We start from the raw sequence: 14863 nt of genomic DNA, 5'->3' as shown, positions 1-14863 counted from the left end.
TCGCACTGAGCTAAAACCAATGCATGCACAGGGCTGCGTCGCTTTCTGAAGGTTCTAGGGGAGAATCCATGTCCTTGCCTTTTCCAGTGTCTGAAGGCTGCGCACATTCCGTGGACTATGGTCCTCTTCCTCCATTTTCAAAGCTGTCGATGTTGCATCTCTCTGATTGTTCTTCCATAGTCACTTTTCTTTCCAACCAGAGCCAGAAAAAGTACTCTGCTTTTGGGGGCTCATGTAATTAAATTGGGCCCAAATTAGACAGTCTAGGATAACCTTCCCACCTCAAGGCCCTCTACCTTAATCACACGTGCAAACTCCCTTTTGCCATGTAAAGGGACATATTCATGGGTTCCAGGGATTGGGATGTAGACATTGTGGCAGGGGGATTGCTCTGTCTAACACATACTGAATCACATTTATAGTCTAAAAGTCTTTTAGATGTTTTAGACTAGAATATTTTAAAAATTCACTATACATTTAAGTTCAGAACAAGCTTTTAGCATCCAAGTATTATTAAAACTCCAACTTATGAGTTACTCCTCATGGACTGATTAATGTCTTCATTTCCAAGTAGGAATGTAAAAAGAAGTAGCTGTTCAACACTCTGCTCACCGTCAGTAACTCATTTATGAAATCATCTTAGATACTTCAGGTTGTTCAACCAGTGATGCGGGGGTGTTGAGGTACTCTGAATTGGCTTCTTAGCTTACATCTCCTGTTTATGGCTCTAATAATTTCAAAATTGCCTTACGGAACATGTTCTTCCAAACTGAAGACAAATACAAGTCATAATTCCTCCAACAGGGTATACAGATTCATTGATAAAAGACAGCAGAGGATGGATATGTCACACTGGCCTAGAAAGTGAACTGTAGCTGTGGCAGGCAGTCATGAACCCTGAAAACGCAGTGTACCTTAGGGCGGCCCATGGGTCCCAGATCCCAAGTCTTGTATCACTGGGGCGATTCTGACTCACACAATCTCAGTGATGATCACCCACTGCCTCAACGAGGGGTTCTGGAACATAAAGTGGCATTTCTGGAGACTTGTTCCCTGTCAGTGATTCTTAGCACTTCTGGTGGTTATACAAAAAAGATACTTGCACATGCATGTTTATAGCAGCACAATTTGCAACTGCAAAAAATATGGAACCAGCCCAAATGCCCACCAATCAATGAGTGGATATAAAATTTCATCATATATATATAATTTCATCATATACATATAATGAAATACTACTCAGCCATACAAAGGAATGAAATAATGGCATTCACAGCAACCTAGGTGGAGCTGGAGATCAGTATTCTCAATGAAGTAACTCAGGAATGGAAAAACAAATATTATATGTTCTCACTTATAAGTGGGAGCTAAGCTATGAGGATGCAAAGGCGTAAGAATGAGATACTGAACTCTGGGGACTCAAAGAAAAGTGTGGGGGGGCAGCGAGGGACAAAAGACTATAAATTGGGTACAGCGTATATACTGCTCGGGTGATGGGTGCACCAAAATCTCAGAACTTATTCATGTAACCAAATGCCACCTGTTCCCCAAAAACCTATGGAAATAAAAAATAATACAAAAATAAAGTAGAGAAACAAACTGAATTTTTAAGGTCACTAAAAAAAAAAAAAGATTCTTAGCACCTCTGGACCCAGCACTTGGGCTCTCAGTGCTGGGACTCTTGAGGGTACTCTCAGTGCCCACCACGTGCCCACCCTGACTGCATCTATGTGGATATTCCAGGCAGTGGAGTGGAGTGGCTGTGTATTTAGACCGTGATGAGGCCCAGGCAGAGCTCTGGGCCGAATCTCTCTGGATGGGTGGCAGACAATATTAAGAAGTGTTCTTCAAATTCCTTAGGTATATTGAGATTTTAAAAGTTACATCAACACGTGACATTTAATGAATAAAGGGTTCTAGTTCCAAAGATCTGTTGCCCAATAATGTGAATATCTTTAACACTACTGAACTGTGAACTTAAAATGGTTAGGATGGTAAATTTTATGTTATGTGTTTTTACCAGAATAATAATAATAATGTTACATGACCAGGAACACGGAAGACAAAGCTCAACAATGTCCACAGGACAATTTTCCCCAAGTGGAGACTCATCAGTCACAAACAAACCATGTCAGAAACCTTTTCTGTAGCTCTCAGTTGCAGTTTTTTTTGCTAGCAACTCTTTGGGAAGATATCTTTTACCTGAAAAGCATGTGACTGTATTTGCCTTATATATGTTAAATAGAGCAGTCTTTAAATATTTATTTTTGGCAAGGTATTTAGGAACAAAATAAACCCTTTAGGTAAGAATAATGAGTAAGCAGGCCTCTCTCCATGGGAGTTTGGGCTACATTTTCCTTAAGTACTTGTTAAAAAAATGCAAACAACCCCAGGAACTGTCACGGTGGCATATGGAGGCTTGGTTGGTAGCTGGACACAATGTAAAATCACCAAGGTAGAGACATTTGAAGCCTTTGGATGGGCTGGCTAGAGGGTAGAATAACTCTCTAGCATGCAAATCCGAATTATCCAGAGGAATAATCATTAATTCTGGGAATAATCAACTTCATTTGCTGTCAATGAACACTGGAGAGAGGAATTTAAAAGCACAGAATCACCACAAATAACTTAAAGCCCCAAAGGTAAGGTCCAGAACTGGGGTGACGGCCTTCAGAAAATACTTTCTTTTAAACCAGCTCTCCTGACGTTGGTGGGTAAAACTATAAATACTTTCAACATTTAGATAATGAAAATAATAATAATCATGCCATCTTACATGAACAGAGTACGATCAATCTTTAAAATGTTTTACATTTACTGCATAATTTTATTTTAAAAAGAACTTTGTGAAACAGATTAATCAGATAGTATTTTATGCATTATGGAGATGAGAGACTGCAAATGGGAGCATGCACTGGTTTGTTTAAATGAGGTTACTGCTCAGGTTTTCTCAGGAGACTGTGTAAACATTTCCTGGAATGTGAACATTTGGACATAATGTAAAACAAATTTCCAGGTGAAGAGTTAAATTTTCCTCTTCATTTTCTTATTCCATTCCTACAAGGGGATGCCACTGAGCCCCTTAGTTTTGTGAAAAGGAAGAAGGGAGGATGCCTTGATGAAATCCCAGGAATATCCTGGGCTAGTCCTCCATTCTCCTGGTGCTTATCTTATGTTGCTGGCTTTCAACATCTTTCATTGTGAGCAAAACATGTCATTGTGCCAGGAGAAGGTCTTCTGCCCACTCCCATTCTCTTAGCTCTTTTCCCTCTCATCCCTGAGGGGACAGGGGCCTTTCAATACAATAATGGTGTGATCTTATACATGTTTCATGCAGAAGAGTCTGAGAGACCTAATACAACGCACGTTGGAAACTGTGAAGGATCTGCAAATGTTAGACTCTCCCGCAGAGATAGGAATCACAGTGGCATGGCCTTGGGCATCACCAGCTGGATTGGCACAGGTTCTCCAATGGGGAAGACCAAGAGGAGGAAAAGGGACTCAAAGATACCCACCCAAGGGTGACTGTGAAGTCCTGAAAGGCAACCTCCTGGGGGACAGCAGGGAAATGCTTGGCCCCATCCTGCCAATAGCCAGTTCATCTTCTTTCTGGTCCTGGGTTCTATTTTCACACCCTCCCATCACACAATAAAATCAAAGCTCTCTTTTGGTACCAGTTCTCTGCAGCTCTGTTCTTTTTCCTGACTTCTGTAGATTGTTTTAAAACTATTTTTAGGTGGTTTTGGGAAAATTCCACATTTATTTAATACAGCCTGTGATTTGTGCTTCAAGAAAGCTTGAAGTAATCTGGCCAGTCCTGGGGAGTGGGGAAGGGCAAAGCTTTAGAAGACACTGAGATAAACACCCAGACACTTTTGAAGTTAATTTTTCCAGTCTTTTAAAACAGTAGCTTTCAGGTCTGAAATGCACAGTCGCAGATCAATAACATCACATTTTGCTAACAGAACCCATCTTACCACTCCCCTCCCTGAACCAGCTTCTCCTTTTACAGTATTTGTGTGCACTTGGCAGCCAGAGCCTGCAGAGGCGGGATGAGGCAGTCAATATCCTTAGGTGCTCGCCCACAAGTCAGGAGTGGGGTGGCTGTGTATATGGCAGTATGGTCCCCTGACTGTGTCTCTGTTGTGTGGCACAAGAGACAAACTTCAGGCACTGCAGGGGACACTGCACAGCCCCTGCAGGACAGAACTTCAGAGGCACAGCTGTTTCTTGCCCCTAACCCTCAGCAGCTGGTCCACCTGCAATGTCTATAGTCCCTTGGGTAGAAAGTATGGTCAGCAAGCCAGCTTTTGCTCCCAGCTAACTTCTGGGGCCTATGCTATGATGAAGGCGAGGAGTCTTCACTGTGCTAATTCAGCACCATCACACACTGTGGCAGACTGTGCCCTCAGTTCCTAGCCTCACCTCTTGGCATCTCCCTGCCATCCTTTCCTTGTGTCCCAGTGCTGCTGATGTATCTGTGAGGTGGAGAAGTCAGAAAACTGCAGATGGGAAACAAGCACTGGTGGCCCCTTTCCATGATGGTCCCCAGCCCTCAAAAGCAATTCCCTTTAGGGGCCTCTAAATTCACAGAGCAAGTACCAAGCAGGGGATGAAAGGGATGGCAGCACAAGGCTCCTTAAACATCTATCATTTTTTTGGATAGTTTCCGCACCACCCTCATTTTCCTGTTATTTTGGATTGGGGAGATCAACACACGGTGGGAGCATGCAGGGTTCACTTTGTACTTAGCTGCTTAAGACTTAGCATCCACCCAAGAAGGCACTTAGCAGAAGCTGCAGATGGGTCAGCTGCAGAAGGGTGAGGCAGGGAACAGCCGTACCTTTGCAGTGTCCTAGAGCAGAAAGCTGGGCAAGGGCCCTGCTGGCTCACTGCCTTTTAGTTATGAGATGTCCCAATGGTAATCCACTTTCTGCTTGGCCACGAGATATCAAGAAAGACCCCTTCCAGGGAAGCTTCCCATCATCTTGGTATAAACATGCAGCACCTGCTCCTAAGCACCATGGAGCAGACTGGTGGTGCCAGGCTCCTTGCTTTGCTGCCACACCATGTGGTATTCCTCTCCCTGCATGTCCACCACAGTGACAGCTCTGAGGCACACTAGAGGTTGAGCGACACTGTATCTAAGGAGCTGTGGAATTCCAGCCACGCCGGCTCAGCCTCCTTTTTTCCATCTCATGGGGCTTAAAGAGGACTTTTGGGATGGAAGAAATGAGCCGATCTGATTTGAGATATTTAGTCCTAACTCTTTCTTCTCTACCTAATCAGACAATTTTGCAAGACGACCTAACTTGTCTCCCTGATATTACTGCTCTCTACCCCCAAAGCAGGCCTTTTGCAGCCGATCCTCCCCACAAAAATGTGACTTAAAATGGGAGTATTATCATATTATGAGTGTATTCTCTTTCTCCTTCCTTCCTTCCTTCCTCCCTCTCTCACTTCCCTCTTCCTTCTTCTTCTCTTCTTTTCCTTTCCCTCCCTCCCCCCCTCCCCCCCCCCCCCCCCCCCCCCTCGCTCTGTCGCCCAGGCTGGAGTGCAGTGGCAGGATCTCAGCTTACCACAGCCTTCACCTCCCAGGTTCAAGTGATTCTCTTGCCTCAGCCTCCTGAGTAGGTAGGATTACAGGCGCATGCCACCACACCCAGCTAATTTTTGTATTTTTAGTAGAGATGGGGTTTCACTATATTGGCTAGGCTGGTCTCAAACTCCTGACATCATGATCTGCCTGCCTCGGCCTCCCAAAGTGCTGGGATTACAGACGTGAGCCACCGCACCTGGCCATGAGTATATTTTCAAGGCCCTTAAGATGACTGGACTTGCAAGGTTCCTTCAGAGGCACTGCATGCTCTGATACTATGGTCTGAATATTTGTGTCCCTCCAAAATTCATGTTGAAACTTAATCCAAGGTTAAGAGGCGGGGTCTTTGGGAGGTGATTAGGAAATGAGAGTTTCCCCCTCACGAATGGGACTGGTGCTGTTCTAAAGGTCTTGAGGGAGCCCATATGTCCCCCTCTACCACGTGATGACACATAGCAGCATCTGTGAGGAACAGCCCATCACCAGACACCAAATCTGCTAGTGCTTTGTTCTTGGACTTTCCAGCCTCCAGAACTGTGAGCAATAAATTTCTCTTGTTTATAAACTACCCAGTCTAAGGCATTTTGTTATAGCAGCAGGAATGGACTAAGACAGCTGGTTTAGAAGGACAACAAGCTGAGCAAATCAAGACCAAAAATCAGCCTCATTAATGAATCCCCCCTTGCTTATGTCATCCACCCACATCTCAATTTTCCTTGCATAGGATTGCACTCTGGTTGCCAAACTTTATCCCCTCCTTCCCCCGTTTTCCCTGCTGAAGGGCTAGATGGATGGTCCCTTCCATTTGTCAGTTTCACTGAGTCTAGATCTTAGGGGCACTTTTAACTTTCCATAAACGGACACAAAAACTCTGAGCTGCAAAACATGGTGTAAAAGTATCAAGAATGTATCATCATGTATTGCCATTTTGTATGCATTCCTGAGAAAATCATACATTGTACCAGCTAATTTTTTATGTTTTGGGGAAACAGGATTTTGCTATGTTGCCCATGCTGGTCTCTAACTCCTGTACTCAAGCAATCCGCCGGCCTTAGCCACTGAAAATGCTGGGGTTACAGGCGGAGCCACTGCACCTGGCCACCATAAAACTTCTTTAGTTCTGGGCTTTCTTCTACTTTTTCCTCTCAGTTTTTACTCATACTCCCCTGAGAGTAGCAAGAGCTCCCTAAAACACAACCACAAAGCATTTTCTGCCATTTCTCCTGATCCTGATTCTGGTTAAAATTGGAAGTGGAAATATCCAAACCCTATTTGCTAGCCTCTAGCATCTGTTTTGTCCCAGGAATAATATACTTCCTTTTACAGTGAACACAGGCTGCCTGTTTCAAAGTATCTGACAGCTACTATGCAATGAGACACAAGTGAACTTCCAATAAACACTCTTTCAATTAAAACATCGGGCAGGCTACAATGACTCAGTCACCCTGCAGTTGTCAGACCTTGATGGTGAGAAACAGGAAGTTGTGCCACCTTAAATCTACCAGCAGTTTTTTGGAACTATCTTAGGGGAAGTGTGTGTGTTACTTCAGGAAAGTCAATTCAGCAGAACTTTTGCTTATGTAAATGTAGAACCAATATTGGATTCTGACTTGGAGGCAGTCAAAGCCAATCTGCCCTGTATCAGAAGCTTGAGGGCTGTCTTCTTTGTGAGTAAAGAATAGCTTTGCAGGTAATCATGTTATTGACTGGAACGGTAAACCTAAGGCTGGGTTTAACTTTCTATGTCTCAGTGTCTAAGAGGAGGTCTGAACTCCAAGAAGGGGAAAATGTTAAAAGATGCTCCTCTTAGCAGTAGCTGGTGATGGGTAGGGTAGAAGACGAGGAGAGTCCAGTGGGATCACTCTGTTCATGGCCATGGCTTAGGAATTCAGGAGCAGTGAGGTGCAATATCCATTTAAAGTTTTTTTCTGCGTTATAATTCCCTCGACTCTCCCTAAGCCTTTAGCCAAGTTTTATAAAGCTAGCCTTTGCTATGATTTAGTACATTAATGGGACGGCCTGAGGCCACATGTTGGGCAGCATAGTGGCAGCTTGGAGAAATTGGCTAATGAAGAGCCAGGAGTAGAGCGGCAGAGCACGGAGGCTGCTGAACGGGGTGACAGGTACAACTGCCCAGGTGCTGCTCAAGGATGACACCAGCAGCTCTCAGGGAGGGAACGCTACTCAGAGGCAAAGCATCCTGGATCTGATCAGGGTCAGAGGATGTGGTCTTCTTTGGGTATCAAATGGGACAGTGACCTTGGGAGACTGGAGAACGTGGGAGCACCTGGGTTACACTTATGACTGAAAACTCTTTAAATTAAAGACAGCTAGGTTTCCTATGCATGACGTATCAACTGGCTGTATACTGAGTCTCCCCACCTACCTCCTCCAGTGCCTATGACATTTCCACAAATCACCTGATGTTTTGCACAAAGATCATCTAAACTTTTCAGTGATATTTATTTCTGATGCTGTTTTTCTTCACAATATTCATGTAAAAAACAGAGGAAATATTGTCAAGTCCTAGTTATCACATACCATTATGTTAACAACATAAACTACTCACATTCATAATAAATACCTAATGGTAATAAAACTCGAAAGGTAATTTGATGCTTCTGTTTAACACACATGTGGCTTCCTTCCTTAACCTGAATTATTTTTTATCACCGTTTGTTCACTGTTGGGATGTATATATGCTCAGAAAATATACTGCAACCAGAACCAATCAACGCAACTTACTTTCTATTGGGACTCCATTTGTTAACCAGCTAATTCTGGGTTTGGGGTTGCCATTAGCTCTGCAGATCAAGGTCCCATCCTCTCCTGGGGACAGCACAAGATTTTGAGGGGCCATGATCCAGTATGGAGCCGCTTTATAGGAAGAAGTAAAAAGACCAAAACTCTGAATCAAATAAGCATTTTAGCAAAAGAACACATTGACTGTTCTAATAATACAAGAAAGTACTTCACACCAAACTGGTTAGTTTCAGTTTTTTTTTTTTTTTTTTTTTTTTTTTTTGAGTGAATAGATTTATAAACGATCCTCAAAGAACACTTAAGATTTTCAAAAGAAGGTTTAAAGAGACTCACTGACATATATGTATTATTTCTAGACCTGTTTGATACAAATATCATTTTCTTATTTTACATTAAAATTAATCAGACATCAAAGAGGTGACAGATTTATCTAAGCATACAGGGCAAATTACAGGTACAGGTAGGGCTAAGAAACAAGTTTAAATTCAGAGCCAGGCACGGTGACTCATGCCTGTAATCTTGACACTTTGGGAGGCCAAGGTGGCTGGATCACTTGAGGTCAGGAGTTCAAAACCAGCCTGGCCAACATAGTGAAATCATGTCTCTATTAAAAATACAAAAATATTAGCCAGGTTTGGTGGCGGGCACCTTTAATCCCAGCTACTTGGGAGACTGAGGCAGGAGAACTGTTTGAACCCAGGAGGCAGAGGTTGCATGAGCCATGATTGTGCCACTGTACTCCAGCCTGGGCAACAGAGTGAAACTCCATCTCAAAAATAAATTAATTAAATTAAATTAAATTAAATTAATTCTGAGACCTGCAGAATATATATAATCAGGAAGCAATGTAAAAACATCATTTTTGAAAAGTTGCAAAGGTATTACAGTGTTTCCATACATCCTTCATGCAGCTTCCTATCACGTTAACATCTTACATCACCATGGTCCAGTTACCTAATGAAAAGTTAACACTGGTATTTAACTAAACTATACATTCTGTTAGGATTTCCCCAGTTTTTGCCTTAATGTCTTGTTTCTGTCCCAGGATCCTGTCCTAGATACCACATTTACTTGTAACACCTTTTACATTTACTTGTCATAGTCTCCAATCTGATAATTTCTTGGTCTTTTCTTGTCTTTTGTGACTTCGACACTTTTGAAGAGTACTGGTCAGTTATTTTGTAGACTGCCTTACAGCTTAGGTTTGTCTGATGTTTTCTCATGATTACCCTGAGGTTTTGGGCTTTCGAAAATATCCCAAAGGCAATGAACCCTTCTAATTTTACCACATGAGGGAATATATGATATCAATCTGACTTATTACTGTTGATGTTAACATTCATCACTTAGTTTAGACAGTGTCTGCCAGGTTTCTCTGCTCCAAAGTTACTATTTCCCTGGATTCCATATGCTGTTCATTAATGTCCAGCACCCACTCAAGAAGAGGGGAAGTAAGCTCCATCTTCTAGAGAAAGGAGTAATAAAGAATTTGTGGATATGTTAAAACTTCCCCAGGCCGGGTGCAGTGGCTCATACCTGTATTCCCAGCACTTTGGGAGGCCGAATCACAAGGTCTGGACATCAAGACCATCCTGGCCAACATGGTGAAACCCCGTCTCTACTAAAAAATACAAAAAATTAGCCAGGCATAGTGGTGCATGCCTGTAGTCCCAGCTACTCAGGAGGCTGTGGCAGGGAAATAATTTGAACCGGGAAGCAGAGGTTGCAGTGAGCCGAGATCGCACCACTGTACTCTAGCCTAGCGACAGAACAAGACTCTGTCTCAAAAACAAAACAAAACAAAACAAAAAAAACCCAAAAAACTTCCCAGTAATTAATTTCTAGAGGAGCGAAACACTTTGGAGCTATGCAAATATCCTATTTCTCCTTAACGTTTCACCCACTAATTTTAGTATTCATTGCTTGATCTTGCCTGCTGCAGTTATTACTGTGGGATTCTAATGTTGACTCTTCTATTTCCCTCATTCTTCCTATGTTTATTAACTGGGATTCTTCTGTGAGGAAGATTTGAACAGTAAATTTTTAACCTGATTTAGATGAACTACAAATAGCAATGAGGAGAGTCAAGGTACCACGAATGTTGACATAAATTTACATTTATCATTATTAAAAAATATAATCAAAAGCACATTAATTAAAGTTTCAGGGTCTCTCATGAAGGTAAGAAGATGCATTTTAAACAATATACCTTTAACTCTAACAGAAATGGTATGGTGGATGGCTCCTAATGCATTTTTTGCTATACATTGGTAATTTCCAGAGTCTGCTTCTGAAACATGAGTGATCTGCAAGGTTTTCTTAAAGTTCTTATAAGATGTCCTGTTGGTGGGTAAAATTCCATCTTCTTTTGCCCAGTAAATAAGTGGGGTAGGCCTGATAGGATAAATAAATAATGATGCTATAAAAAAGAAATCCAACTATGACTACTTTTAAGGGTGAATTTTCATGCAAGTTTGTAACAAATCTTTATATAAAAATCACAAGAATTATATAGATATTTTACTTAGCACCACACTTTTATAAATAATGCTCACAGTTTTACATTTTCACATAAACAGAACTATACTAATTTATGGAACACCATAAACTTTGATGTCAGTGATGCAGTGTGAATGCCAGCATGAGTTGCTTTACTGATAGGGCCTAATTATTTTCTTCCATGTTCTGACTAATGAGGAACTCTCAGAAATATTTACATGAAGCTACTATGTTAATCAAAATAAATACTATTATATTAATGATACTGAATTATAATTTTTCCTTAGCTAGAAATAAAAATGTACAGAGAAAAACTCATAAACATATCTATGACCATAAACCTTTGCATTCATTTCCATATCAAACGGAAGAACTTTTCTATTTTACAGCAGTCTGTCTGCTGATGTGAACTCAGTGATTAGGGAAACAGCATTCTTTCCTTAGTTTCATTATTAGTGACATTTAAAAATATTATTATAATAATTGATTAGAATAGATCAAATTTAGGTATCACTCATACCATTTGTCACCCAATTTTGTTTTTTATCGTCATGAAATATGGAGAGAGATGAAAAGTCAGAATACAGGCTTAAAGTTAGGTCTTTACAATTCCAACCCTGTCCCTAGATTTCTGATCTTTTTGAGCCTTTAGTTTCCTGAGTTGCCTTAATGGGTATAATAATGCTTGACTTGAACTAATGACTTTAGAAAGTTTTCATGAAGGTAAAATAAAAATCCATTCAACACAAAACTTTCCTAAGCATTGAACTGTACACCAAGCATTGAGTTGTGTGTTGGGAAGATAATGAAGAAACTATGGTCCCCAGGGCCTCAGGAAGAGAACGGTATTTGTCAATAGCAATGCAAATGACTCTGAATAAGAATGGCTCAGCTCAGAAGGGATCATCATGGCAGATGGGAGGCAAAACTAGATTACAGCTCTGAATTGGATGGACAGAGAAGCATGTGGAGGCTTACATCATGAATTTTAGCTCCAGAATGACTGCAAGAACAAACCTGCTGAGAGGACTCACAGACTCTCTGAAGAAATCAGACTGCTCTTGCAGGACCCAGGAGATATCCCAAATACTGTGAGCGCCCAATCTGCAGAAGTGGGAAACTGAAGGTCTAGTTTGCAGGAGAAGTTTCTGAACTTAACTGGAGCTGAGTCAATTTAGAGAGCTGAGCGAAATACAGGGGTAGAGGAAGCAGCAGGAAAGGCCCTGGGAGCTTGCTGGGTCCCCAAGCAGCCCATTTCTGCCTGGCGCCACAGTGATCCATCAGTAGGGCAGCCAGAGGCATAGGGAAAAATGCCACAGGGGGAAGGAAGTCTCCAGCTGAACTTTGTAACAATTTGAACTGGGCTAGAAGCTTCCTGGCCAGAACTTGAGGGACAGTACAAATCTGGCACACAGACTCCACAGGTGGGGAAGAACCAAGCCCTTTTCTTTCACAGCTCGGAGGCAGGTAGCCTGGGGCAAGTTCTCAAGCCCTGCTCACCCACTGCCTGGAAACAAACTTGGGGCTCTTAGGGGACGCACTGTGGGAGTGAGACTGGTCTTTTCTTTGCATGGGAGCTGGGTAAGGCTTGTGACCTCTGGATTTCCCTTGTTTCCCCAACAACCTCCATGACTCAGCAGAGGCAGCCATAATCCTCCTATGTACACAACTCCATTGACCTGGAAACCTCACTCCATCCCCAACAGCAGCTGCAGCAAGACTCACCCAAGAAGAGTCTGAGCTCAGATGCGCCTAGCCCTGTCCCCAACTGATGGGCCTTCCCTACCTACCCTGCTAGCTGAAGACAAAGGGCATATAATCTTGGGAGTTCACAGCCCCACCCACTACCAGTTCCTCTTCGTACTACCACAACTGATGCTCTCTGGAAAGCACCACCTCACGGCAGGAGGCCAACCAGCACAAAAATAGAACATTAAACCACCAAAGCTAAGAGCCCTCACAGAGTCCATTTCAACCCCCTGCCACCTTCACCAGAACATGTGCTGGTACCCATGGTGGAGAGGCCCATGGTTCACATCACAGGACCCCATGCAAACAACTAGCAGTACCAGCCCAGAGCCCGGCAGACTTGCTGGGTGGCTAGACCCAGAAGAGAGATAACAATCACTGCAGCTTGGCTCACAGGAAGTCACATCTATAGGAAAAGGGGGAGAGTAATACATCAAGGGAACACACCATGGGACAAAAGAATCTGAACAACAGCCTTCAGCCCTAGACCTTCCTCTGACAGAGCCTACCCAAATGAGAAGGAACCAGAAAACCAACTCTGGTAATATGACAAAACAAGGCTCTTTAACACCTCCCAAAGAATCACACTAGCTCACCAGCTCGAAGTCCAAACCAAGAAATCCCTGATTTACCTGAAAAACAATTCAGAAAGTTAGTTATTAAGCTAATCAGAGAGGCACCAGAGAAGGGTGAAGCCCAATGTAAGGAAATCCAAAAAACAATACGAGAAGCAAAGGAAGAAACAGTCAAGAAAATAGACACCATAAAGAAAAAACAATAAAAACTTCAGGAAACATTGGACATACTGATGGAAATGCAAAATTCTGTGGAAAGTCTCGGCAATAGAATTGAACAAGTAGAAAAAAGAAATTAAGAGCTTGAAGATAAGGTCTTTGAATTAACCCAATCCAACAAAGATAAAAAGAAAAGAATAAGAAAATATGAACAAAGACTCCAAGAAGTCTGGTATTATGTTAAATGACCAAACCTAAGAATAATCAGTGTACTGAAGAAGAAGAGACATCTAAAAGTTTAGAAAACATATTTGGGGGAATAATTGAGGAAAACTTCTCTTGAGATCTAGATATTCAAATACAGGAAGCACAAAAAACACTTGGGAAATTCATCACAAAAAGATCTTCAGCTAGACACATTGTCATCAGGTTATCCAAATTTAAGATGAAGGAAAGAATCTTAAGAGCTGTGAGACAAAAGCATGAGGTAACCTATAAAGGAAAACGTATCAGATTAACAACAGATTTTTCAGCAGAAACCCTACAAGCTAGAAGGGTTTGGGGCCCCATCTTCAGTATCCTCAAACAAAACAATTATCAGTCAAGAATTTTGTATCCAGGGAAACTAAGCGTCAGATATGAAGGAAAGATACAGTCTTTTTCAGACAAATGCTGAGAGAATTCACCACTGCCAAACCACCACTGCAGGAACTGCTAAAAGCAGCTAAATCTTGAAACAAATCCTGGAAACACATCAAAACAGAACCTCTTTAAAGCATACATTACACAGGACCTGTAAAACAAATATATAACTTAAAAAGCAAAAACAGGTCAGGTGTGGTGGCTCACGTCTGCAATCCCAGCACTTTGGGAGGCCGAGGCGGGTAGATCAGGTCAGGAGATCAAGACCATCCTGGCCAACATGATGAAGTACATCTCTACTAAAACTACAAAAAATTAGCTGGGTATGGTAGCACATGCCTGTAGTCCCAGCTCCTTGGGAGGCTGAGGCAGGAGAATTGCTTGAACCCAGGAGGCAGAGATTACAGTGAGCTGAGATTGCACCACTGCACTCCAGCTTGGGTGACAGTGCGAGACTCCATCTCAAAAAAAAAAAAAAAAAAAAAAAGTAAAATCAAAAAATAAAAAAACTAAGGTACACAGGCAACAAACAGTACAATGAATGCAAGGGTACCACATATCTCAATACTAACATTGAATATAAACGGCCTAAGTGTTCCACTTAAAAGACACAGAACTGGCCAGGCGCGGTGGCTCAAGCCTGTAATCCCAGCACTTTGGGAGGCCGAGGCGGGTGGATCACGAGGTCAAGAGATCGAGACCATCCTGGTCAACATGGTGAAACCCCGTCTCTACAAAAAATACAAAAAATTAGCTGGGCATGGTGGCGCGTGCCTGTAATCCCAGCTACTCAGGAAGCTGAGGCAGGAGAATTGCCTGAACCCAGGAGGCAGAGGTTGCGGTGAGCCGAGATCGTGCCATTGCACTCCAGCCTGGG

At 42.4% G+C, this 14863-nt stretch overlaps 1 protein-coding gene and 1 long non-coding RNA gene across 51 annotated transcripts in view; one reads left to right on the top strand and one right to left on the bottom strand.

Annotated features, from left to right (window-relative positions):
- NRCAM (neuronal cell adhesion molecule) overlaps positions 1-14863 on the bottom strand; it is a 315121-nt gene that overhangs the window by 50952 nt on the left and 249306 nt on the right. For all 50 annotated transcript variants that reach the window (XR_004268326.1, XR_004268330.1, XR_004268327.1 and 47 more), the window contains 2 exons: positions 10572-10756; positions 8345-8476 (listed from right to left, as the gene is read on the bottom strand). Coding sequence is in view for 47 of the 50 variants with exons in the window: in XM_032276246.1 (XP_032132137.1) it covers positions 8345-8476; positions 10572-10756 (317 nt within the window). In the remaining 3 variants the exon portion in view is untranslated. The remainder of the gene's footprint in view (positions 1-8344; positions 8477-10571; positions 10757-14863) is intronic.
- LOC116550319 overlaps positions 1975-14863 on the top strand; it is a 15324-nt gene continuing 2435 nt past the window's right edge. Inside the window, exons 1-2 of the long non-coding RNA XR_004268335.1 lie at positions 1975-1985; positions 11153-11162. This is a non-coding gene — a long non-coding RNA (uncharacterized LOC116550319). The remainder of the gene's footprint in view (positions 1986-11152; positions 11163-14863) is intronic.

Source organism: Sapajus apella, unplaced genomic scaffold, assembly GCF_009761245.1.
Source record: "Sapajus apella isolate SASKATOON/1434 unplaced genomic scaffold, GSC_monkey_1.0 scaffold7, whole genome shotgun sequence".
NCBI lineage: Eukaryota > Metazoa > Chordata > Mammalia > Primates > Cebidae > Sapajus > Sapajus apella.
Note: the sequence above shows the minus strand (reverse complement) of the source record. Positions and strands in the feature narration are given on the sequence as shown.